The 26,691-nt window shown below is 33.9% G+C and overlaps 3 protein-coding genes and 1 non-coding gene across 8 annotated transcripts; 1 reads left to right on the forward strand and 3 right to left on the reverse strand.

Annotated features, from left to right (window-relative positions):
* Nucleotides 1-7,441: 7,441 nt before the first annotated feature.
* Nucleotides 7,442-7,513, reverse strand: TRNAP-UGG (transfer RNA proline (anticodon UGG)). The gene has a single exon. It is a non-coding gene; the product is annotated as a tRNA-Pro (tRNA).
* A 5,351-nt stretch (nt 7,514-12,864) lies between these two features.
* On the forward strand, nt 12,865-14,106 carry LOC104879768 (uncharacterized). The gene has a single exon (XM_010653777.3). It carries the CDS (start codon nt 13,221-13,223, stop codon nt 13,899-13,901), a length of 681 nt encoding a protein of 226 aa, XP_010652079.3. The 5' UTR covers nt 12,865-13,220; the 3' UTR covers nt 13,902-14,106.
* A 1,462-nt stretch (nt 14,107-15,568) lies between these two features.
* Nucleotides 15,569-19,194, reverse strand: LOC100240762 (uncharacterized). 2 transcript variants are annotated; one of them, XM_010653776.3, is made up of 3 exons: nt 18,911-19,194; nt 17,528-17,800; nt 15,569-16,565 (listed from the first exon to the last, which is right to left on the reverse strand). In XM_010653776.3, the coding sequence occupies exons 1-2, from the start codon at nt 19,190-19,192 to the stop codon at nt 17,540-17,542; spliced, it is 543 nt and encodes a 180-aa protein (XP_010652078.1). In that variant the 5' UTR covers nt 19,193-19,194; the 3' UTR covers nt 15,569-16,565; nt 17,528-17,539. The 2 variants fall into 2 exon arrangements, with proteins under 2 accessions (XP_010652078.1, XP_002270167.1); XM_002270131.5 differs by lacking the exon at nt 15,569-16,565 and having other exon boundaries at nt 17,347-17,800.
* Nucleotides 19,172-26,082, reverse strand: LOC100246055 (auxin response factor 2A). 4 transcript variants are annotated; one of them, XM_019220882.2, is made up of 14 exons: nt 25,379-26,082; nt 24,622-24,734; nt 24,021-24,116; nt 23,836-23,892; nt 23,385-23,540; nt 22,959-23,043; nt 22,345-22,435; nt 21,937-22,101; nt 21,680-21,796; nt 21,368-21,443; nt 21,122-21,290; nt 20,356-20,936; nt 20,000-20,190; nt 19,172-19,895 (listed from the first exon to the last, which is right to left on the reverse strand). In XM_019220882.2, the coding sequence occupies exons 1-14, from the start codon at nt 25,452-25,454 to the stop codon at nt 19,814-19,816; spliced, it is 2,055 nt and encodes a 684-aa protein (XP_019076427.1). In that variant the 5' UTR covers nt 25,455-26,082; the 3' UTR covers nt 19,172-19,813. The 4 variants fall into 4 exon arrangements, with proteins under 4 accessions (XP_019076427.1, XP_019076425.1, XP_019076426.1 ...); XM_019220880.2 differs by having other exon boundaries at nt 20,356-20,972; XM_019220881.2 differs by having other exon boundaries at nt 20,356-20,948; nt 25,379-26,081.
* Between the last annotated feature and the right edge of the window lie 609 nt (nt 26,083-26,691).

The following is a 26,691-nucleotide window of genomic DNA, read 5'->3' on the forward strand; positions in this document are numbered from 1 at the left end:
ATTTATCTGGTTGTTTATGTGGACGACATCGTCATTACAGACAGTGATCAGGATGGTATTCAGAAACTAAAGCAACATCTTTTTACCCACTTTCAGACCAAAGACTTGGGGAAACTCAAGTATTTCTTGGGAATTGAGATAGCTCAATCCAGTTCTGGTGTGGTCCTTTCCTAAAGGAAGTATGCTTTAGACATCCTGGAAGAAACCGGTATGTTAGACTGTAAACCAGTAGACACACCTATGGATCCGAATGTCAAACTTGTACCAGGACAGGGGGAGCCTTTAGGAGACCCTGGGAGATATCGACGGCTCGTAGGTAAATTGAACTATCTCACCATTACTCGTCCAGACATTTCTTTTCCTGTGAGTGTTGTTAGTCAATTCCTACAGTCACCATGTGATAGCCATTGGGATGCCGTAATCTGTATTCTTCGATATATCAAAAGTACACCAGGCCAAGGTGTATTGTACGAGAACAGAGGTCATACTCAAGTTGTTGGTTACACAGATGCAGATTGGGCTAGCTCACCCACAGATAGACGTTCCACTTCAGGGTACTGTGTTTTTATTGGAGGTAATCTAATATCTTGGAAGAGTAAGAAACAAGATGTAGTGGCCAGATCTAGCGCTGAAGCCGAGTATTGAGCTATGGCTTTGGCAACATGTGAACTCATATGGTTGAGACATCTTCTTCAGGAGTTGAGATTTGGAAAGGATGAACAGATGAAACTCATCTGTGATAACCAGGCCGCATTACATATTGCATCCAATCCAGTCTTTCATGAAAGGACCAAGCATATTGAAGTCGACTGTCATTTCATTAGAGAGAAGATCGCATCAGGATGTGTTGCTACAAGTTTTGTTAATTCAAATGATCAACTAGCAGACATCTTCACTAAATCTCTCAGAGGTCCTAGGATTAAATATATTTGTAACAAGCTTGGTGCATATGACATATATGCTCTAGCTTGAGGGGGAGTGTTGAATATAATGTATTTATAGTATATTATTTTTCCTTGTTAATATAGGTCACATGTATGGTAGTTAGGACTCCTAGCCTTGTATATATATATCTCCAACTGTAAGTAGAAAACATATGAATGAGAATAAGGTTTTTCTCCTTTCTCTCTCTCTCTCAACACTATCTATCATTCTTGGCCAAAATTGAAGTTTTAAGGCTGAATTCTGCCAAGCATCTACTAATTTCTTTCCATATCCCCACATTAAATGGTCTCTCTCACCTCTGTAATGCATCAACCTCCATCCACCTCTCAACACTTTCCATGGATGATTCTCCTCGACAAGCTATCATGCTCATGAGCATATCTCTAGAATTATTTGCTTAGCAGAACTTAATTCAAATGATTCAGCCTCCTAATTCTCAATCTTCCATTCTTTTATCCTTGCAGATCGTTGCCAAATTCACAAGAGTGCATATTCTTTCCCTTCAAATGATTTCCCCATAAGAAATCTCTTTGAATTTTTTCCAGTCTAACCTCACTTTTTCTGGGAACTAAAAATAAGACATAAAGTGAACTGGAAGAATGAAAGGGTGCTCTTGATGAAATCTTCCCCAATTTGATAAGTAGTGCCTCTCCTATAGGCTAATCTTTTTTCAAATCTTTCTTCCATTGAATCCCACATATACAAGATCTATGAGATGATCCCAAAGGTAATCCAAGATATGTAGAGGGAAAACAACCAACCAAGCATGCCCTCCAGTACCTTGACAACAAGGATCAATTCATTCTCTTGAAGATTGATTTTCAGGCTTGAGAACCTTCGTAACAAGAACAAAAGGATAAAGGAAAAGAGAGTCCCCTTTTCTTAATTCCCTAAAGCACTAGAAAACTTTGTATTATTGATCAAAACCAAATTTGCACTCTAGACGTATAAAATAGCATCTATTTCAACAATTTTTTCCCCAAAACCCTCATTTTCCATGGTTGAAAGGAGAAAGTTCCCATTCACATGAACATAGGTTTTTCTTATATTGAGCTTGCTCAGTATGCTCACCTTAGAGCATTCTTTCCTTGGTTTATAGCCTCATTAGAGAGATCAATGCTGCACTAAAATTTGTCTTCACTCCTCCCATCAACCATCCCCTCACAAAAGCAGTTTGGTAACCTAAATGCTACCTTCCCAATCACCTCCTCCGCCACAAAAGAAGAGCACTCCTACATCAGGTCTTCTAATCTGGGGATTCTCAAACAGAGACCCAAAAAAGGAGGAAGAAGAAATCTCACCCTGTAAGTCTTCTTCCTCAATCAACCACTTCCCATTCACCTTAATTATGATAATAGAGTTTCCTATTCCATAAGCATTAGCCCTTTGACAGAAAATTTTCATGTTTTGGTCCTCTTCCTTAAGCTACAAGGCCTTAAATTCTGTTTCCACAAATTTCTTCCATGATGGCTAAATTGTTAAATTCTTCCATGACCAGTCTTTGGTTCTCATTATCCTCCTTTGAACAAAAACTCTTCACTTTCTTTAATGTACCATCTTCTTATTTTGTGCAAGGTCAGCTCTCTCCAAAAAGATACATTGCCAAATACCTCATTGCTCCATTTTTTTATGTCCTTTTCCAAGGATTTTAAATTTTTTGGCAACCACATAATTATGATTGCCCAAATCTCATAATTTTGCTACCAAGATTTGATCAACTCACCAAAACCGTCCACTTTCAGGTTTCATCACATATTTTCAAATTCAAATGGCGTCTTTCCTTTTCTAATCAGCCCATAATCCAATAAAAGGGACAAATAATCTAATACAGGCCAAAAAAGAGAAAGCAGTCCAGATGGGATATGGAAAGGCCATCCTGACCTCTTCTCCGAGTATAACCACCTCCTAATAAAGGTGGATCCACCAGCTCAACCTCCACAATGAATTTAGAAAATTCCCTAATTGATGATCAATGGACTGTTGGCATCTTAGATATAGTAATAAAAGCAATACCAATTTTTCAAAAAATTGATCTTTAGGGTTAAAGTACTAACCTTTAGGTTTAGATGTTCCCAAACCTTAAACTCCAAGTGTTGAAGAATCAAATCGATGTTTTCAAAAGTCTTGTAGACCAGAGATCTTCCGCCCAATGACTCTTCCTTGATCTTGGCACACGTTCGATGGAGGGAAGAGAGGGTGGAGACTATGACTCTTTTTCTCTTTGGAACTGGAAGACAACTTTATGGAAAAAACTATGAAAACCCTAACCCCTATGGGGATATTTGTATGGTTCCCCAATGGGCTTAAGTGACTTGAGTTAAACTAGCCCAAAACGAGTCTTAATTGATTAATTAACCCAACAGGGTATATTAATTAATCAATTAGCCTAATCCAAAAACCTTATTCACTTATCCCTATGCAATCTTGCGTAATTATCAAAATGCTCTTATGCACAAAAGTGAACCTAGAGTCAATCCAACTCTCACAAACTGTGCCAACAAGGTATATGAGCTCAAGAGAGGACCACCGGGACCCATAGGACAGTGTTGGCTCCCTCATAATCCAATTTTAAAGTTAATTCAATATCCCATTATAGAGAATCAATTGAACTTCAATACCCTATGTAAATAACAATGAGACACTAAGTGCTCCTATTCGTGACTTGCTATTCATTGCGTTTAGTTTCCCCATGAACTGGTGTCCATAGTTTAACAAGGTGAAAACTATCAGCTTTTCAAGATTACCTCTAATATCCTTGAGTTACAAATCCTCCTATTGTGTAACCATACACACTAGTGACTTACCATGGGAAACCTATCCCAATAGCCAAGACCGGTCATCCCTCCAATTATGAGGTAATGCACTACAACTTCTAATGGATTGCCTAAGTCTATGAATCGACTATGACCGAGTCATTTACTTGTAAGGAAGCCATGACTTGGATCTTTCGTACAACTCCTAATACACTTAAGTCATGTACAATGCAAGAGATGTTAAGCGAGAATGCTCATAAAGAACAATGCATGGAATAAGGATAAATAAAAGTAAAACTGGAATATCATTTAAATAATAACTTCCAAATTTATTATATCATATCATGCTTTTAAGGGTTTTATCCTAACAAGGACTGTCATTTATGTTGTAGCTTAGAAAATGAATCACATTGAAATCCCTTGAAAACACCAAGGCTTGTCCCAAAGGCCTCCGGTTGCAGCCAACTCCTCCCACCTCTCCTCTCCACCCTTGAATGGGCAATAAATCCATGTGAACATCTAGGAAAAACCATCATTCTTGAATCAACAATAAATGCAATAAGCCCCTACCTCCATATCAAGGCATTTCAAAACTCTCAAATCCCATAATAAAAAAATACCTTCTGCTGTCCCCCTAGCATCCAAAGAACTCCACCCTAAAGTCCAACCAATTCCTAGGCTCCTAATCATCCTGAGAGTCATAGAACTGGTTTTTGTTTCACGTAAGCAAACGAAACTTGGATTCTTAGCAAGCAAACAGGATTTAATTACTCTCCCTTTATCTGGATCATGAAGACCTCTAACATTCCATGATATAATTTGCATCCTCATTCAGAAACCTTTTTCCAAAGACCAACCATCATCGTCACTGTTAGCCTCCTTTCCTGCTCCTCCATCATATCATAGATGACATTGCTAATTATCTTTTGGATCTTCCCATCCTTAGTCCTAAAATTATTTGAGATCATGTGACCCTTTCATGCTTCATTCTGCATTAGGATTTTCAGAACATCAATTCTCATTCCCTTCTAGAGAAACTCCCATATTTCTACAAAATTAGAGGAACTGCTTATTTACCAAAGGGTAAAGCTTTCTTCAAGACTCCCTTTCCACTTTCATAATGTCCATAGGTGTAGTGGAATCCTCCAAATTGTTGAGATCCTGAAAGAGCGAATTTGACATTTTCTTAAAAAATGCCTATCAAAAAAATAAAAATTCTGAAAAAGGGTTATAGATGAATTTTGATTTTTGATGGAATTTTCACAGATTTTATTTCAGTAGTCTCAGATGTGATTGCCAGTTACCCAAACATGAGCTCCAGCATTTGCTTTCTTCCTGTTTTATTCTGCTTGTATTTCCATTTAATGCAATACACATTGCATCAAGATGCTCGCAATAGGGATATCTATGATTTAAAGGGAAAAAACGTACATGATACTAGTGGAATTATTCACTTCACCAGTCCTTCTCCCTGTGTTGTTTCACTTTTAATTGCATTGAGTGCAACAGGTATATATTTCTTTGGTAAGTTACTCAATGCACAATATCTTGGATTGAGATGGCTGCAAGGAATGTCTATGGGTTCTACACACACACACACACTCTCATGCATATACAAATAAAGTGGCTGAAGCATAAACCTGAATGGGGAACATGAGGAAAAAGTTGTAGTGGAATTGATGTAGTAGTAATGGTGTGATGGTGGCATGATGTGGTTGGTACTAATTGGGGAAAAAAATCATAGTTGGCCATAAACAAAGAGCTCTTCATAATGGATGTATCATTGGAAAAAAATATTATCATCCATTTTGATCTCAAAAAGTACCATGGAAAGAGGGAAAAGAAAATGAAGGACTCTGAAATTCTCTTTTGATTGTCATCCAGAATGAGAAGGAAAATGAAATATATTGATGATTATTGAAAAAATAAAAACCTAAATTCTTCATCCTCCACACAAAAAGAGGAATAAAAATGGAGATGGATTGGAGTACAGACATTTTGAACTCTTAACTTATTCTATATTTTCCTTTCATTTTGAACTCCACACATAAACCAACTGCTCAGTAGCCACTCCTTTCTCTCCCAAAATTCAGAGACAACTCCAACACCAATCTTCAAAACCTATATCTCTCTCAAAAATTTCAAAACTCGCTCTATAGGATTCTGTAAATTGGCGACCAAAGTGCAAAGAAAGGAAAAACTCAAAAACCTATAAAATTATCAATTTCAAAATAACATCAAAACAATCAAAATAAAAAAATATACATTTCTCAATAAATCTACAATTTCTTCACGACCAGTTCTTTCCATACAAACAAACACCCCAACCAGATGATTCAACCTCCAACAACGCAACACATAAATTTAGTCAAGTATAAAAAATAGAAAGCCTCGGAATTCTCAAAAATTTTCGATTTCTTGATTTGGAAACTGACCTGAACAGGTAAACAGCTAACACAGATTTTGTGAGGAACTCTGAGCTGATCTCACCTTCTGTCTCCGTTCTCTGCCTTTCCTTACGGGCAAATGAAAATGCATCAAAACGATGTCGTTTCGTATACAATGTTGATTTTTTCAAAATTAAGCCGTTAAAAATAAATGTTTCAATTTAATTCTAAAATGTACAAAAAATGGTCAATGTTGTAAAATAATTGCAATAAAAGACGCAAATCTAAAATTAAATGAAAATATATCGATGTTTTACACCATGATCGACAAAAAAATATCAAGACGAGTGAAAGAACACGAAGAAATTCTAAATTTTCTAATTCAAATTAGTTAATTTTACATAAAAAGTAATAAATTTGATATTTTTCTTTATGCCCGAAAAGTAATTATTTCTTTTTTATCATATTATTCTTTCTTTATTTAAAAGCAAATATACGATAAGAGATAAAAATAAAGGTCTTGTTTAATAATAGAATTGGTGATTTTATTCTTTATTTATTTTAAGTGATTTTTTATATTGGTACATATTTTCAGGCTAGATTTGGTTCCAAAAAATTTGAGGGAAATAAAATAGAAAGGTAAAATAAAAGAAAAGAAAAAACATAAGAAAATAAAAAATAAATTCAAAATTAATAATTATTTTTATATGTTTTCTAAAATTTATTTAACTTATTTTTCTTTATTAGAATAAGATTAAATAATTTTAATTATATTTGATTTTTATTTATATTTTTCCATAATTAAACCTATGAAAAAAATCATTTTATTTAATATTTTTTTTTTAGTACTTTCCGTAAATCTAATATAACCTAAAAAATATAGAAGATAGGTTAATAACATTTCACGAGTTTTCAAATAGATTTTTTTTTACAAAATATCGTAAAACAATTTTTGTCCATCATTTTTTTGCTCACATTTTGTCAAAAATAATCTCATTTTTTCTTGTAAAAACATTTTTTTTAATAAAAAAAAAAAACATACATATAAATACTTGAAATAGTCAAAGCATTTATGTTAAAAATTAGTTACTATTTATGAAAATATATATATATATATATATATATATATATATATATATATATATATATATATATATATATATAAAGGTTAAATTCATAAATATAATGGTTATTTTAACCCTTTTAACCAATTAATTTTATTTTAAAACTTATTTTGAATATACTTCCCAAACAAAGCCAAAATTCCTTGATGATTTTTGAACGATTTTAAGTAACTCAAGCGAGTCCAAAAATTTCTAAAGAAAATCTAAATTAAAACAAATTTCCATAAAAAAGGGGGCATTCCGAGAATCGAACTCGGGACCTCTCGCACCCAAAGCGAGAATCATACCACTAGACCAAATGCCCACCATGTTGATACCTTTTTCAATAGTTAGATTCATCTAACAATTATGTTTTTGCGTTAAAAAAATCCAAATATATATAAATATATATATTTTAAATCATAAATAAATGACATGGGATATGGAATGAAATAAGTCATGGGTGCAGATCAAAATTAAGACATGCATGCTTTAAATGTTTTAAGGTTTTTTATTTTAATTTTAATTTTCTATTTATCTAACTGAAAACATATTCATAATGCGGTAGGGAGGTTAGGAGATGTTTGGAGCATTTTTCAAGGGTTTTTTTTTTCAATTATTTTAATGAACGGAATTTTATTTTAAAATTTAAATATGAAAAATAGTTTTCTTTTATTTTTTATAAAGGTGTTATACACTTATGCTACAGAATTAAAGTTTTCTCTATATTTTCTATTGTTTAAGATACTTAAAAAAATTGAAAATATATCATTAAATAAAAAACAAAACTATTTTCGAAACAAAATTTCAAAAAATGGTTTGATATTAAAAGTTTGTTGTTTGGATGAATGAACTTCAAGGACAAAAAGGTTATTTAAAAGCCATGACAAATGTATTCTATATTAACATATTTTTTCATTAAAAAAAATTAAATTTTAGATGTTTCCAGTTCATCCATTAAAATTTTCTAAATTTTAATTAAAACCCGTTTAATAACTATTTTTTAAAACAGTTCAAAGAAATAATTTATGAGTGAGAACTATTCTCTATTGTCATATAGAACAAAAATTTGCTTAGTTTGTTTTTAATATTTTTAAAAATAAATTTTATATTTTATGCTTTATTTTTAAAAAATAATTAAATTATATTATTTAAAAATATCATATTTTTTATTTTTAAAAATAAAAAAATAAAAAACAATTTTCTTTATTATTATTATTAAACGTGTTTTCTTGTTTTTTATTATGAAAAGTAGAAAAACATTTTAAAAAATAGTTATCACATATGATCTAAAATTTCTTTACTATTATGTTCCTTAATTTAATTATCCAATTTTAATAAAATAATAAATAAATAAAATATATATAAACATCATCCCACAAGAGAATGATTAATATTAATCAAAATTGAAGATCAATTTCCCAGTGTACTAACACTTCTATAGCATCAATTCAGCCAATCTCATAAGTCTTTTATTAGACTAATAATAGTAAAAATAATTTGCTTAAAGAAAAAATCAAAACGAAATGAATGAATTTGTGTGAAGTTAAAATTAAAATATATTTAATTAAAAGGATAAATAATATCATATTTGAGAAAATAATTTTTTGGAAATTGCATATATAATCACAATTTGACTTTTTATCAAAATGAAAAATTTAAAGATATTTATGTTAAAATATATATATATATTTTGTCTTCACGAAAAGGGATCGGGTTTTTAGCAAGACACGAAATTTATCGTCAAATATTCAAATATGATTCCATAAGATGAGAACATTCTTCCGAATTTAGTTGAGTTTTGAACGACAGTACCCGCTAATTAACTTTCACAGTGGGCCAGTGGATACTCTCCTAAAAAATCGACCTAGAGACCTAGAAAATCAACAGAGCTATCCCTCTCAACTTCCTCTGTGGGTATAAAATAACCTCCTAAGGTATTCTCTTACTGTTATTGATCTTGTATATTTTCCAGTTTCCACCTTCCCTACAGGTTCAATCTTCTGCCACCATGGATTCTCTTCCACCATCCAAACGTAGAAGAATAATGGGGTGGGTGTTTTGTTCTTTGATTTTATGGCTTCACTACTTCACTGATCGATCATATTTACCTTATATATTTTTTTGGTGTTTGAACTCGTATTTTTTGTCATGGGCTAGCATGAAATAGAATATGTAACCATTTTCTGGACAATATATACCTTCTTAATTGATTTATATGATAAAAAGCTATTTTTAGTAGAGATAATTTGTAAATCTCTTAGGTTATGAATGAAAAAAGTTGTAAGACAATGGTGGGCATGTAAAAACTATATATGAGAAATAGTGAGAGCCATCCCGCTTGCCTTTTTTATGGTTTCAACTTTCAAGTGGAGTGACATATGAGTTAATAATATGCAATAGTTGTATTTATTTATTTTTACTTTTAGTAATATTATTTTTTAAAAAAAACTTAAACTAGCAGGATTTGAGTTAAATATGTGTGGAAGGGTCTATACTTGTACATGAAAAGATACACATACTGCAAGTTAAGGGAGAGTTACATAGATAAAAAACTGCAAATTGAGCAAATTAGGGGAGAGATACATAGACAAAGAACGATAAATTGGGGAAGAAGAGAAATCATGGAGAGATACACACTCCAAGTTGGTGAAGAAAAACATAGGGAAAGAGCTGCAAAGCGGGCAAATTGGGAGAAGATCAAACAATTGCAAATTGAGTAAGAGGAAAAACAAATATGCAAATTGTGAAGAGACAACTCAAAAATATAAAAAATATGACCTGCTGTCAAACCAGATTTTGATACCATATTAAACTGCCAATTTTCATAATAACTGAAGTTTGTAGGATTTAGGTTCAATATACCTATTATGTTCTCTTTAAAATTAAAATGTTCGATAACTTTTCTATGATTTTGTTTTATTCTTATGTTTGAATTTTTGTTTTTATAAGTAGCTTGTCAATGGACACATCGTACCTTATTTTCTATCAAAATTTATGGCATGGAAGTAGTATTTTCTAAGCTTGAACTAATAGAAATAAAACGTTTAAATTAGATATGTACCTAGGCAAAGAACTGCAAATTGGGCAAATTAGGGGAGAGATACATGGACAAAGAACACTGCAAATTGGCGAAGGGGAGAAACAAATGTGAAAAACAAATATGAAAATTACAAAAAGACGACTCAAAAGTATAACCTTTCATTGAACCAAACGAAAGACCACTAAAAATTATAACCTCTCATTGAACCAAACTGTGATATCATGTTAAATTATTAATTTTTCTAATAACTTAATCTTATAAGATTTAGGTTTTATATGCATATCATACTCTCTTCTAACGGTTAAAATGTCATATAATGTTTCTATGATTTTGTTTTATCCTGGTGTTTATGTATTTAACTTGTCAATGGACACATTGTACCTTATTTTCTATCAAAATTTTCGGCATGGAAGTAGTGCTAGCTTTCTAAGCTTGAACTAATGGAAATAAAATGTTTTAATCAGAGATGTATCTAGAAGTGTCAGCATTAGCATTTACAGAAGCAAAATACTATGTGTTTAGTCCCTTAATCAAATAAGGTCTTCATCTATTTATAAGCACTAAGAAAACTCTCAGGAAGAGTTACTTAGTTCTCTATAAGTCTCTAGAATTCCTTATACAAATTCATTCTATGTACAAGAAAAATAGTGGAACTCTTTAAAAATCTCCACACTACTCTATCTTCTTCCATCTATGTATAGAGATGTTTGGATGTATTTAACTTTCTCTAGAATTCTTTACGCTTCTCTATTTGTAGAGATGTGTCCAAAAGCTTCTTGTTTTTTATAAAAGAACAAGTGAGGGTGACACTTTGCTCTTAAATGAATGGACACAATTAGTAGACAAATTATAAATTTCTTCGTGTTATCTAAAAGATGAGAGTTAACCATTACTGTAAAGATTTGCTTCCAACCGTGTAGATATTATTTAACCACTTCTCCTACTCCAACCAACACAAATGTTTTCACTCTAATAGTTGCAATATAAGATACTTAATAGAAATCAAAGAACATGCATAATAGTAGAGTTTCAAGTAGTGAAGAGAATACTCGTACTATTGCAATATAAATAAGTACCTCTCGGTGCATCCTCTATAGTAGTTATTGCAACTTCACAATCTATAATATAACCAACCAGCTTCCAGTCGGTGGTCCTTGTTATAATAGTGTTTAAAACTCCAATGGACTGATAAACATAACACAACAATTTAAGAAGCTTATATATGTTATTATCATATTCCAAAATCATCATTTTCAAAAAGTAAATATGAATTTTTTTGTGTTAAAACATAAAAGCTTTAATTGACTGATTGACCAATGTTCAATGTCTGAATCTCCATACCTCATCATATTCAATTGATTTGTATATTATACACATTCTGTCAAATTCCCAAGTGGATATATGTTATGGACATGACAAGGTTGAATAGAATCTGGGTTTGGTTTTGAGTTAAAAGTTAAAAATGTTTCCAAACCTTAGCGTATGTGGAGATATGGCTTCCAAACATAACTGTTATGGAGAGGAAAAATTATGAGAAGAAGATGAACATCTAAAAATTATATCAAGTGGACAGACATATGATGAAAGGTAAAAAACATCCGACATTGATTGAGTGGGACCTGGGATTGAATGAGTGAGACATTTCTGCAATATAAGGAAGAAGTAAGAGACATTTGACACTTGAGTGAGACATTTTTGTATTTATTTTTTTTACTCTTATCTATATATATATATATAAAGCTTAAACTTGCAGGATTTAGGTTCAATATGTGAGGAAGGGTTCATACTTGTATGTGAAAAGATGTACATACTGCAAGTTAAGGGAGAGATACATAGATAAAGAACTGCAAATTGAGCAAATTAGGGGAGAGATACATAGACAAATAATGACAAATTGGGGAAGAAGAGAAATCATGGAGAGATACACACTCTAAGTTGGGGAAGAAAAATATAGGGAAAGAGTAGCAAAGTGGACAAATTGGGGGAAGATAGATAGGCAAATAACTGCAAATTGAGTAAGAGGAAAAACAAATATGCAAATTGTGAAGAGAAGACTCAAAAATATAAAAAATATGACCTGCTGCCAAACTAGATTTTGATACCATATTAAATTGCCAATTTTCATAATAACTGAAGTTTGTAGGATTTAGGTTCAATATACATATTATGTTCTCTTTAAAATTAAAATGTTCGATAACTTTTCTATGATTTTGTTTTATTCTTGTGTTTGAATTTTTGTTTTTATAAGTAGCTTGTCAATGGACACATCGTACCTTATTTTCTATCAAAATTTATGGCATGGAAGTATATTTTCTAAGCTTGAATTAATAGAAATAAAATGTTTAAATCAGAGATTTACCTAGGCAAAGAACTGCAAATTGGGGAAGGGGAGAAACAAATGTGAAACCAAATATGAAAATTACGAAAAGACGACTCAAAGTATAACCTCTCATCGAATCAAACTGTGATATCATGTTAAATTATTAATTTTTCTTATAACTTAATCTTATAAAATTTGGGTTTTATATGCATATCGTACTCTCTTTAACTGCTAAAATGTAATATAATGTTTCTATGATTTTGTTTTAGGTGTTTATGTATTTAACTTGTCAATGGACACACTGGACCCCATTTTCTATCAAAATTTCTGCCTTGGAAGTAGTGCTTTCTAAGCTTGAACTAACGGAAATAAAACGTTTTAATCAGAGATGCTAGAAGTGTCAGCATCAGCATTTACAGAAGCAAAGAGGCCAGACCATGGTCTGATCTTCCTTCAGACCTCTTGACCCTAATCGCCCTCCGCCTAACCATAATCGAGCTTCTCTGCTTCCGCAGAATCTGCAAACACTGGTATGCTGCTTCCTTGACTGCTTCAGCTCAAATCGAGTCTGCACCAAATCAAAAACCGTGGCTACTCCTCCGTGGGAATGGTTCAAAATGCCTCCTATACAAAGAATCAATAGGACACTACTACCTTGACATTCCAGAAATGAGTGGCGCCACCTGCATTGCCTCCTACCAAGGCTGGCTTCTTCTCTTCAGAGCAGCCTCAATCTTCTTCCTCTGCCCCTTCTCCTCCGCCAAAATAGCACTCCCCCACTTCCTTCACCCCCAACTCTCTGATCACGTCGCCGCCTTCTCATCTCCACCCACTTCTCCAGACTGCATCGTCTCTGTCATCGGCCGAAGCGATGCCATGAACTTGGAGCTGCATTTGCTTCATCGTGGAGACAAAAAATGGACCAAGTATACGTTGATGTATCACATTAATCACTTCAAAACCATTACTTGCGCCACTTATCATAATGGAGACTTCTACTACCTGGACACGGGTACTGGGGCTTTAACGTTTAATGTGAAGAACAAGAGCGGAACCAGGTACCAGGTGATAAGGGCGAAGAAGGGAGGAAACTGGTTGGGTAGTGAGCGGTGTCTGCCATTTTCGCCGTGTAGGGATTATTTTGAGCAGAATAAGATGAAGAAACTGTTGGGATTGACGGAAAATGTGTCGATTAGTACTTGTGGGACACTGGTGGAGCTTGATGATTTGAACTGCTTTATTAGGAACGAGAGCATCCAGAGCAGCCAAAAATCTGAGGACTGCATCAAGCTTAGAGGCATATGGATTCATCCTCGATTTTTTCAAATCCCTTGTGATCAGAGATGGTAGTTTTGGGGACTCACGCACATTTTTCAGAACTTTGTATTAAGGGAAGGAAGTAAATGATAGGAAGCAGAAAGGACAAAGTTTGTCCGATGGGCTCTTTTTCATCTACCATACTTTTCTAGTCAATGCTCATGATTTAAGATTTTCATTATTTCTTTCTTTCTATAGTTCATAATACATTCTTGTATACATTTCTAAAAAGAAATAATAAGACCCATTATTTTCATTGCTAAATTATCAAATTCTTCACTTAGAACCATATATGCTTTTTAAAACTATTTTCTGTTTTTGTTTTTAAATATAATAAACAAGATTTCAATTGTTTTATAAGGGTTGTTTAAAAAATAATTATATAAATATGATTTTCAATGAATCTTTTAATTGATTTAAGTTGCTTTCAATTGGTTTTTTAATAATCATTTAAAAAAATAATTATATAAATATGAAGAATGATTTAAAATAAAATAATAACATATAAAATTATTTTTAAAACATATTTTTAAAAATAAAAATTATATTAAAAACATTTCAGGTTCGAAAATAGAATTTTGTTTTACAAAACATAAAATAGTTTTCAAAAATAATTCCCAAGCTTAAGTGATTATTTATTTGAATAAATACTTGTTTATTTTCTTTCTTATATTCTCACTTGAAGATATTGGTTTATTTAGATAGCATTTTGTTCTTTTAACTTTAATTATTGACTAGAGAAAAAAAAAAGAAAAAAAAAATTCCTTGCTTTGCAAAGTGGTACTTCAACACCAAACATAACAATCAATACTCATTAAAATACGTCATTTTTTTTAATCTTTTATCATTGAAAATCGAATAAATTTTTTTGAATATATAATTAAATAGAAGTTTAAATATTAAAAAATACACTTAAAATTAAAATTTGATAGTTTTTATTGAATATATAATTAAATAGAAGTTTAAATATTAAAATGATGATGGAAGAAAAAAAGATATCTTATGAGATAAGTAACCATTATAATTATCGACTAAAGAAGATAACATACAATTTAATATTATTTATATTCATAATTTGAAATTTTTATAACACTTACTATTAACATTTTACAAAATAAAATTTTCTAAGAATACATTAAAATTAAGAAGATTACACTATTTAAAAATTAATAAATTAAGTCTTAAAAATTATTTACATAAATAATGTTAGATGATAATTCATAAAAAATGAATATATATATATATATATATATAAGAAAGAAAGGAAGATAAGTGTACCTAAGAGATGAGTTTTATGTTTGGCTAAGATTTTCTAAAACATGGTTCTTTGAGTTTTACCTTGTAATTTTAATTATCCAAAAAGAATTGAAATACGGCTATAAATATCTCAATTTGAAAAACTGATAGAAGAATGAGATATAGGAAAATATGAAGATAGAAAAAGATAAATAAAAATATGTATTGAAAGCCAATAATTATGCTTTTACATAGTTAGTTTTTAATTTGGTTTTAAATTTAATTACGAGATCTTCTAATAAGAAATGTTGTGGATATCACTTGACAAAATGCTATTGAACACTTGATTACAGAAGATTGTGATTAGTAGCCAATTAATTGGAAGCTGAAGTCATCATTAAGCCAAAGTCATCATTCTTATATGATATTATAATTTTTTTAATAAATATAAGACAATTTCTTTTGAATACAAATGATAGCTCATCTTTTACAACCTTATAAAGGTAGATTCCATATGTATTTACCATAGTAGAATTAATGTTCAACAAATACAAATAGATCTATTCAAACAAGTATTACCATATGTTACATTGAAAAATTTTAGACACGATATTGAAATGCAATGAAAATTTAAAAATATTAAAGTTGAAGCACTAAAGCATAATATTAAAGTATTCTACCATAGATATTAGTTCACTCTATTATTTTTTCTTTTATCTATGTTGTACAAATCATTTAAAGAATATTACTTAAGAGAGTTTGGACGAATGAAACTTATATTGCACAATTATACTACGTGTTTAGTCCCTTAATCAAATAAGATCATCATCTATTTATAAGCACTAAGGAAACTCTCAGGAAGAGTTACTTACATCTCTACAAGTCTTTAGAATTTCTTATACAAATTCATTCTATGTACAAGAAAAGTAGTGGAACTTTTTAAAAATCTCCACACTACTCTATCTTCTCACATCTATGTACAGAGATGTTTGGATGTTTTTAAACTTCTCTAGAATTCTTTACGCTTGTCTATTTGTAGAGATGTGTCCAAAAGCTTCTTGTTCTTTATAAAAGAACAAGTGAGGGTGACACTTTGCTCTCAAATGAATGGACACAATCGGTATACAAATTATAAATTTCTTCGTGTCATTTAAAAGATGAGAGTTAACCATTACTATAAAAATCCGCTTCCAACTGTGTAGATATTATTTAACCACTTCTACTCCAATCAACATAAATGTTTTCACCCTAATAGTTGCAATATAAGATACTTCCCCATTGGTGACTTGTTTTTCTCTTTACTCCATATTGATAACAGAAATCAAAGAACATGCATAATAGTAGAGTTTCAAGTAGTGAAGAAAATACTCTTACTATTGCAATATAAATCAGTACCTCTCGGTGCCTCCTGGTTGCTTCCAGTCTGTGGTCCTTGTTATAATAGTTTAAAACTCCTAAGGACTGATAAACAAAACACAACAATTTAAGAAGCTTATATATATGTCATTATCAGATTCCAAGAACATCATTTACAGAAAGTAAATATGATTTTTTTTTGTGTTAAAACATAAAAGCTTTAATTGACTGATTGACCAATGTTCAATGTCCGAATCTCCATACCTCATCATATTCAATTGATTTGTACATTATACACATTTTGTCAAATTCTTAATTGGATATATGAGGAGATATGGACATGACAAGGTTGAATAGAATCCAGGTTTGGTTTTGAGTTAAAAGTTAAAAATGTTTCCAGACCTTAGCGTATGTGGAGATATATGGCTTCCAAACATAACTGTTATGGAGGGGAAAAGTTTTGAGAAGAAGATGAACATCTAAAAACTATATTGAGTGGACAGAGATATGATGAAAGGCAAAAAAACATCCTTGACATTGATTGAGACACCAATTGAGTGAGACATTCCTGAGATATGGGGAAGAAGTAAGAGCCATCTGACACCTGAGTGAGATATGTTAAGGAGCATGATATGCATTATGAGCCCAAATTTTATAAGCTTAAGCTTTTAAGAAAATTCATAATTCAACATGCTATTAGAACTTGGTTTGACATGAGGTCATGGATTCGAGTCACCTCTCCACAATTTGCATGTTCATTTCCCAATTTGTTTCTCCTTTCCCCCAATTTGCAGTTCTTTGTTTGTGTTTGCTCTCCATGTGAGGGTGAGCCCAAATCACTCCTAAGTTCTCCAGCAAAATGGACTAATTTTACTAAAAAATTTCAAGCGTTAGTAATTTTCTTATCATAAAAAAATAGAAGTTACAAAGAGCATTGAATTCTTAGTGTTCACAAAGGACAGTACAGTTATTGCACATAAAGAGAACCAACAATAAAAAAGATACCAGAATCAGAAAAAGAAAAGAAAAGTCTCTCCAGTTAAATATCAGAGGAGCTTTAGGCTTACTTAGTCAAACAACTAATCCTGTTCAATCCGTTGGGCAATTAGATCAACTGCTGCATTTGCTGATGAGAAAGCTCCATGGAAGCTTTCTTGATAGGAAATGGATTCCAATTCTCTGGCCATCTTCAACAGAATCTCACCCAGATCAGTTTGTTTCTCTACTAAACTTCTGTAGTATGAGTTGGCAGCAACCCTGCTGATTTCAATGTTGGTTGCCTCAGGACAGTACTCATCATCCAACCACTTATGCAGAGTAACTCTAAGCCACTCTGATTCCTGCCACCAATGGTAGAAATCACATAGTTCATTGCAGGTACAGAATAAAAACTATAAATGAGGTTCATAGAACTCAAGTTTCCTCATAAACACATACAGGAATGGAACAAAAAGATTTGTGTTGTGTTAGCGGAAGCTTTGATACCAAGAGTCTTAGATCAAGAACACAAAGATAAAACAATCACACATACGGTACACAAGGTTTTAACGTGATTCGACCAATCATGCCTACATACACGGATGAAAGAAAATCTTTCCACTAAACAATAGAGAATATTACAAATGATAGAATCGGATACAACCGAGATATCCCCTCCCTCGTTCCACCGGATATCTCATTCTCCCTCATATCTCTATTCACCTAGTATATTCTCTGTAGGCCCATCTCCATCTCATGACTTTTTCCCCTCATAACCTATAATATTTATAGAGATATTTTCAACAACTTTCTTTAGAAAGTCTAATACTATAATCATATATCGACTTATAAAATATTTTAGAATTTGCGACACTTCCCAACAATTTGAATACTAAAAAAAAATCAAGCAGTTCAAATGGAAACCAGGCGTGTGACAGCCTGAACTCTAAGGCTAGGATTCAGCCATTTCAGCTTGTTTGTTCACATTCCTATCAATTGTGATATCACACACCAAATATGGGAAACGTACTTTAAAGCCATGAAGGCACTTTGGAACAAGATGGACAATATCTATGCTATCTGGAGCTGTAATTCCGACAGCTCACATGATGGAAAAGTAGAAGCAATATTGAGTTGGAACCCCTTTCCCGTTCAGGTGAAAGGACACAATTTTGCAGAAAGTATTGTATTAGGAGACTGATCAAAAGGAAATCAACCCAAATTACAAACCCCCACAGCTCAATTCACAATATATCTTCACGTTCTAAAATTGCCGGATGAAACTGAACCAGAAACCCAATTCTCCTCTACATTTCGGCATTTCCCATATACAAATGATTCTATCCATAAGGGGTTTCAATATCATCACTTGATATCCATAAGCTCAAAGAACTCCAACAAGAATTGTTCGATTACATAGAATTACCTTATGAATTCTCAAGATTAAAACATCCATAGAACTAGAATTATACCTCCAAGGCCTTGGAAGGATTCAACCAATGGTCTGGCACCCTCAAGTCTTGAACTAGGGTTTCTTCATCTCCTTCTTCGTAGCTTTGTGGGTCTGAAGAAGACTGAGATCTTGGGACGGATCGGTTTCGGAGATGACCTTTCAGAGGGGGTGTTGGCTGAGAATTGACCTTAAAATTAAGGGCTGATGTCCCAATTGTAAGGGCACTATGAAGCTTTGAGAATTGAAGATCGTTGGAATTTGGGATTGTTGTTCTTGTGTGAAAAAATAGTGAAGACAGCATGGCTTGGAATTTTGAATTGCTTTTTTTTTTTTAATAAAAAAAAAAAAAAGGGTTCTTTCGTGATTTTCTCGAGAAAGTTGAGTGGGAAAATAGGTAATGGCGGGAAAGCGAACGGAAAATTCAGATTTAGATATTATCCGTTGGACTCATGCAATGTTTTGGATAAGGGTCCAACACAGCACAAATAAAGCGATGTCGTTTTACCTTTACTGTCACAAACCACGAAAACGACATCGTTTATTATTTCAACGGTATCACAAAAGAAAAATAAAAAGAAAATGACTTATTGGATGATCTCCTAAGAAACATGATAATTTTTTTTTATCAAATTTTAGGAGAATTTGACTTCAAAACAACCCCGAATTCAAACAGATAAGAGAAAATTTCAAATATCACATATGCCTACATGACACATCATGCTTATGAAATCATTGAAATGGAAACAAAAAATCAACCCATTTCCCAAACATAATTTAGAAATTTGCCGTTTACAAAGAAGAAACACAACAACATAGCTGTTCAAGCTCTCAACAAAGAGACCACAAACTCAAACAAGATCACACATATTGTATGTAAAAGAAAAATATATATGAAACAGAAGATGAAAGCAGAAAGCAGTGATCATGAGGGTGTAGCTGAATTCAGTCTCTCAGTCTCTTCCTTTGGACATATGAAGATCCTCTGCACCATAGACCGGAATTCCCTGCATTTATAACAATAATAACATCACCAAGTTAGCAGGAGTGTTCAAGCATTGATACATCAAGAAATATGTTCAGAATTGTTGTGTTTGAATTGGTACTGAACTGCCATGGGTAATCTCCGAGCAGCATCATGTCACCCTCATCATCTGTGTATGTTACATGCCACCTGCAGCTGCCATCCATCAAACTTCCTCCGAAATCAAACATCTGGTCAAGCTCGATGATGAGCTCATCATACCCGTCAAAGCGTGCAAGATCAATTGATCTTCCAAGGGCAGTTCCATACTTGAGTACCTGAAAGAGAACCCGGATATATGTCTTAAGATTAGCTTTTCCATTAGCAAACAGTCCATCAATCGTTATGAAGAGAAACAATCCACCCAATCTCTTGGAAATGGTTTTATATCAAATTCTTTGAAGTTGCTGACCGTAACTCACTTAGCAGTGATTCTAAACTACCTTTGTGCAGCTCCTGACCATGACCGAGCAACAGTTCTTGCACTGTTTGTCTGAAAGGTCACCAGAAACACTCTTAGATGGCTCTGAAGCTTGGATAGATTCAGAAATGCTTGACTGAGATGTTGGAGGAATGGAACAAGGACTTTGCAGCTCACTGGAACTGGCAACTTGTGGTGAAGGGAGCTCCGCTGGACTATTAATTAAATTTACACCAAAAAGCTTGAATTTGTCAATGCGGTTCTGTTGGGCAAATGAAGCTTCATTGCCCTTTGGCTCTAGAGCCCTCCAATCCTGGAACTCACAATTGCTGGAGTCGAGGTTTGCAAAAGACAAGTTTCTGCTCCCTCCAACATTATCACAGGCTCCACAATAGGTAAATGTTAGGGAGCAGCCATTAGCAATCCCAGAACTCAGAGGGTTTTCACCCTGGAACAATATTGTTTTGCCAGGACATTGATAGAATGGGTCATGCATTGGGAAGTGCTGAGGACCCCAATCGGAATTTGGTGGAGGAACAACCAGCAATGATGGCAGTTTTGATGTATCTGGCTTGTGAGCACCTATATCGTCGTTTTCTTGACCTTGCAAGACCCCTGATTGAATTTTAGTGTGCTCAACTGAATTTTGCAATAAGCATTGAGAATAGGTAAAAATCATCCAATTGGTTCATTCACGAGAGATACACAATATAAATATGGAGACCTAAGAAGACTTATTTTCTTAAGGAGTTGTGGTCCAAAGTATAAGATAGATAAAGAGTACTGACCATCCCCAACCAATATAGGAATAGCAGGACACAGTGGATCAGTTGGGCGTGCCCTCTTTAGTTGGGGTAGAATAGAAGTATGCTTCTTCTTAATGAATTCTATTGGCTCAATGTTCCATGCAGCCACCCTTTCAGGACATGGAGTAATATCTGATGTATCCCATTGCACCTAAAATAAAGAAGTAGATAATCAACTACACACGCCAAGAACAACAACATTTAACTACAGAAAATAAAGCTATTTACCTTGAAACGTCTCCATTCTGAATTGGGCCACCTAATGGCATCAACATCTTCAATGCCAACTATAGTACCTGCACATCTGGTTGATACAATGAATAAAATTCAGTTAAGAAACAAGACACAAGAAATGCCTCTTTTTTTTTTCTTTTTACTTCTACTTACCTTTGTTTTTTGCATTCAATGATCATAGCATGACTCACTGCAATTTGGACCATTTACTCATACAACAGCATTATGCCATTGCACAGTCAGCAAATGCAAGAATTACAGAAGAAATAAATCATGCATTAACCAAATAGATCCATGAAGGCTTACCTTTGCTGTGAACATTCTTCACCTTCAAACAGCATTCTGAATCTTGTTCCAACTGAGTAATTGTTTTCAGCAGATTTTATGTATTGGTCATAAGGAATAATAAATTCAGGACTAGTCCTGCAGAAAAGATATGTAAATGACTTCCTAGATCAGAACTATTCTAATGCTTGTTGTGCATGGAGAAACTGCTATAAGTACCAAAAAGACTAACTGGAGTCAATTTGATCGTTACTATTTATAACATGGTAATAGCTTACCAAGGACGGAAATATACAGTAAACATGGTTCCCGTAGAAATGGCATGGAAGGCACTTGCAAGTATGCCATGTTGCATGCTGTGGCCGGATAGTACTGATGCTGATACATTGTTTTGTAATCTTGTAGCTCTCCGGACCCCAACACGAAGTTCACCATTTGCTCCCCTAAAAACCAAAAATATTATTATTATTATTATCATCAGTTAATCATTCACTCTTCCATTCATTCAAAAGATCAATATATTACATAAACAACTGGCAGCTGGTTATTACAAACTTTTGCTATGAATCCAAAGTCTAATTGTAAATATCAAATATGACATACACATAGTTCACATAATGCTTTGAATAAAAGAGAAAAGGTACAGTACAACTACACAAAAAAACACATAGGGAGGAAGAGAAAACCTAAGGAAAATGCAGGCATCTCCAGCAACAAGCTTCTTTGAAGTCACAAATTGACTCCAACCACTAGTAAGCAAGTGCCGCTTTGGCTGACCTGCATTTATTAGGGGAAAACATGCAGGTAAGAAATAAGATGGGGTCCAGAACAATTAGAGACAGGAGGTCGAGGGAAAAAAATTGCATGAGTAAGAAATGGTTGACAGTAAGTAATGACATATGCATTATTAATACACTAGCAGGGCATTATTAATACACTAGCGGGGCTCCTGGATGTTGGTCTGACATGCTCTAAACGAGACTTGAAGTAGGTCCTCCTGACTTTGTTGTCATCAAAATGAGAATGTTTTTTTTTTAGTACTCACTTAAAGAAATGGTGCTTTAAGGATCCAAAAAACAACTGCATTTCTAATTTATCATGGCAGTTATGATGTTGTCTTGCTGTTACTCCACCAACTTGTTTAGTTAAACGTCATCTCAAACACAACAGGTTGATTCAAAACAAAATCCCCTTCATCCATGAGATGCAATGACAGACTAGTAGTAATGCTTAAAATGTTCTTTTTCCTTTTTGTTTTTGAGTCCAAATTTTTAATGACTGTGAAGTATATTGAAGATACCTCGAAATATATGGCGAAAGCGCCATTCAGTCCCATGCAAGTCCTTTGCAATCAGTTCCTGTACTGGGGGTTGCTGGGTCATGTCCTGCAATAACATCCACAATATGTAAATTTGGCTCCTTATCTAGATCATTTACTATAAGCTTACATGACATAAAGGTGGATCCACAAGGGAGAGAGTTTTATACTAAGATTTTGAAAGTACAAACACCTACATATTGTAAAGAATCTCCCCTATTATTTTTATTTGTCCTTATTTTAACAAATAACTCATGTTACTTGTGAGTAAAGATTATCGTATCCGCCAAAGTCTATGAATCTATACAGTTTGCTAAAGCAATAAGAGAAGCTTGAATCCACTAGGTAAAAGTCTCTTGAGATTTTTAAGAGGGCTATTTAAAAAGAAATCATTGCAAGGATACTGACCAGAGGTGGAAGACATTCATCAGCATGTCGCTTCGGAACAGAGAACCCACCATGTGTGTTTGTATCAGACGGAGTGAGAGTCTTGCTAAAGGAGTATGAATGAGTTCTTCGAGGGAAAAACTGAGAATTTCCATGATCTGGACTTTGCCACTCTTGCTGTCAAGGGCAAGAGCATTAAACTTACAGTATGAACTAGAGAAGCATTTAAAGATCAAATGGAAACAAAAGGACTAAACTTCAATTTGTAAAGGCACAAGTTTGCCATGCAAACTTCCACAATCACCAAAATCCGAAAATGATAACTATAAGGAATACAATTGAGGTTAATTATATAAATTCTGAAATAGCATCATCAAATGAGTTGCAATACACAATTTCATTTTCCAGTTTCAGAAGACTTTCATGCACAAACTAGTTAATTAGTAAGAATATAAACGTCACAGTAGCGAACCTTTGCCTCTGGAAGCAAAGTAACTTGCGCAAACACCTCATCTGTACAAGCTTCAGCCTGAAATACCATATTGACAAACAAGAAAGCCATCCAAAAATAGGTAAAAAATATACATACACGCCTCGACAGTTTTGCCATCTATAAATTCCAATCTAAAAACATGCCTGCAGAGAGATGTGAGGTACCTTTAGCTGAACGTAAACAACTTTGCAGAAAATCTTAGAAGGTAAATTGTAGATTGGCATTTCCATTTGGCCATCCTGGTTTGTATAGGCCTCAACCTATACCAAATTCAAATAGCCATATATGGATTCACATCAGTAAGAAAACTGGCAATTTTTTCCACTCATAAGAAAATTACAAAAACATTCATATTCTTCCTGGCACGTACTACACTGGGGTGAATCAGAAACAAAACCAAACCATTTAGATCTAAATAGCATTTGAAATGGATCAATTTTGTGCACGCAGCAAGTAAGTCTTTTTTTAGAATTACCAATGGGATCCCAAAGTATGAGATCATTAAACCTTTTTTTAAAAAAAAAAAAAATCTCACTTTTTCAGGGAATTGCTCCAACTTTTGGAAAGATTCCTTTTGTTTGTCTCCCAGTGACTCCCCATTGTAAATTAATGGATATGTGCCCTCAAATACTATAGAAGAAAAACACCATGTATAGTTTCATTCCCAAGGAAACACCCAATTCTCTATTAGACTTGGCATCATTTTAATCCCAAAGCACAAAAATTACTTGACCTCAGAAATGTAGATGGACGGGAGAGCAGAACCTGTTCTATGTGACCTTGAGGGAAGTAGACAACCTTCTGGCCGGCACGCAGAATGTTGACAAGAGGCCCAGCACATCCAAGCCATAGTTCAGTATACAGATCATCATTTTCATCTAAGGTCACAACATATTAACATTAACATCTTAACCCGGCAAGTAATAAGAAAGTAATCATGCTACACACATTTTTGGAACCCGTTTGATCAGAGATTAAGAAACAGATGAACAGATTATTTAAAAGAAATACAGAATACCAACCAGAAATATGGATTTACAGTTTATACTAAAAGTCTTAAATCTAAAGCATGTAGCCATCAGAAATTTCATGGACATGTCAACCGTAGCCATTTTGACAGAAATCACAAGTTGAAGAATAGAAGGTACATAAAACAATCCAATTAGTATTCTAGAGAAAGACAGATCATAATGGAACTTTTGACCACATATAAGGAAGCATTTTCCCCTCAATATTCCATGATTATCCCACGACAACTAGTTTTAGAGAGAGAAAGAGAGAGGGAAAAAAACCTCCAAGCTAGTGAAAAACAAAATCAGAGACATGGTCATGCAAGACATTTCCATTGAAATATTTTTTTAAATGAAATGAAAATAACAAAATATGAAATTTCAGCCATTAATACGAGTCTTCCTGAGTTCCCCTTCATAAGTTCATGCAGAGAACCATACATGAAAACATATAGAATAAGGAAAAAAAAATATATAAACAAATATTATAAGGAAAAGAACCGAGACGTCACCTTGGATGTTTTTACTCTGCAACCCATCTCCCTCGAGATCAACCCTCATCCTCTCACCATCTCCACCACTACCCATCTCTCCCTGTCTCTCCCAGACGAGAATGCAACGGCTGAAATGAAGAGAAACCCACAAAAGCTCCAACCCAGAATACCACAGACAGAGAACCCCAGATACAAAAACAGCCTCTGCATCCACCCCACCGCTACCGACACTCTCAAAAACCAAAAAGAAAAAAGAAAAAAACGAAAATGAAGGATGACCCAGAAAAGCTCTCAACACGACTGTGTTCACAACACCAGCGCCCAGCGGTGCTTCCCTCTCTTATCTCCCTCTGAAAAAGTGGAGCTTGGGGGTTGGTGCTTTAACTTTAACGTTTAAGAAGCAATGTCACACACAACACACACCACCCACACATAGAGCTGCAGAGGCTGCGGCTGCAAAGAATGAGAGGGTGTTGGGTAAGTGTTGGACACCGTACACAACCACCCTTTGACACGAGTCAACTTCCCCAATGCCAAGCTTCTCTTTCCTCCCCTCTGGCGATATTTGCAAAATTTCCTCCCTCCCAAACGATATCTTCTATGATTTATATCTCAGACATCTGGTCTTCTCCGCCACCTTCCATTTTCTCTCGATCTTTTTCATGTTTTTCAATTTTTTTAACATTTTATTTATTTAATGGAGAGGGTGGAGAAGCGTAGAGTGTGAGTACGTACTCGGGGGACTATTTTCCAATGACCGGCCAATCGAATAAAGGTAATGCGGTGGGTCCCACATTTGATGACTTGATCTGACGATGGTGAAGGTGGGGGCCCTGTCACGGGCGTCTGTGATGCTAGACTGGTCATCTCCCTCCTGGGGCTGTACTTGTACTGCTGTGTTACCATCTCATTTCAAACTAATTTCTTTTATTTTTTATTTTTTTTAGAAATAAATTAATAAATTATAATGGCATTTTTGTAATTGATGGGAAAAAACATATTTTCCATCTTTATGTATTTTTTATTTTAATTAATGAGGAGAGAAAACGACAAAACAACAGGATACAATTACACCAGCGAAAACGACGCCTCTTCGGTACATACCGGGGCATTCATGGAAAAAGGCGGCTCCGTCGCTGCAACCAACGCCGTTAACTCCACCGCGCGAGGCAAACGGCTGCTGTTGTCGTTCCCGTGAAACTTCTCCCGCGCTGCCTGCCGTCCACGACCGCCTTGCAGGCCCCCGACCACAATGCCCACACCCGACAAAATTTTATCCATCTGACGACACGTGGACTTGGCCCACGCCACGTGTCCGGCCAGGGCTTCGA

Source organism: Vitis vinifera, chromosome 7, assembly GCF_030704535.1.
Source record: "Vitis vinifera cultivar Pinot Noir 40024 chromosome 7, ASM3070453v1".
Taxonomy (NCBI): Eukaryota; Viridiplantae; Streptophyta; class Magnoliopsida; order Vitales; family Vitaceae; genus Vitis; species Vitis vinifera.

Bases quoted from the DNA above. Each gene is read 5' to 3' on its own strand.
- LOC104879768 (XM_010653777.3), top strand. From the start codon at position 13,221: ATGAGTGGCGCCACCTGCATTGCCTCCTACCAAGGCTGGCTTCTTCTC.
- LOC100246055 (XM_019220880.2), bottom strand. From the start codon at position 25,454: ATGGGTAGTGGTGGAGATGGTGAGAGGATGAGGGTTGATCTCGAGGGA. The intron at 22,436-22,958 runs GTATCTTCAATA...TAATAAATGCAG, and splicing joins CTTTCGCCATATATTTCGAG to GTCAGCCAAAGCGGCACTTG. The intron at 21,291-21,367 runs GTAAATAGCTTT...TCTTTATTTTAG, and splicing joins CAGAATGGAGACGTTTCAAG to GTGCAATGGGATACATCAGA.
- LOC100240762 (XM_010653776.3), bottom strand. From the start codon at position 19,192: ATGCTGTCTTCACTATTTTTTCACACAAGAACAACAATCCCAAATTCC. The intron at 17,801-18,910 runs GTATAATTCTAG...CATTGGTGGCAG, and splicing joins ATCCTTCCAAGGCCTTGGAG to GAATCAGAGTGGCTTAGAGT.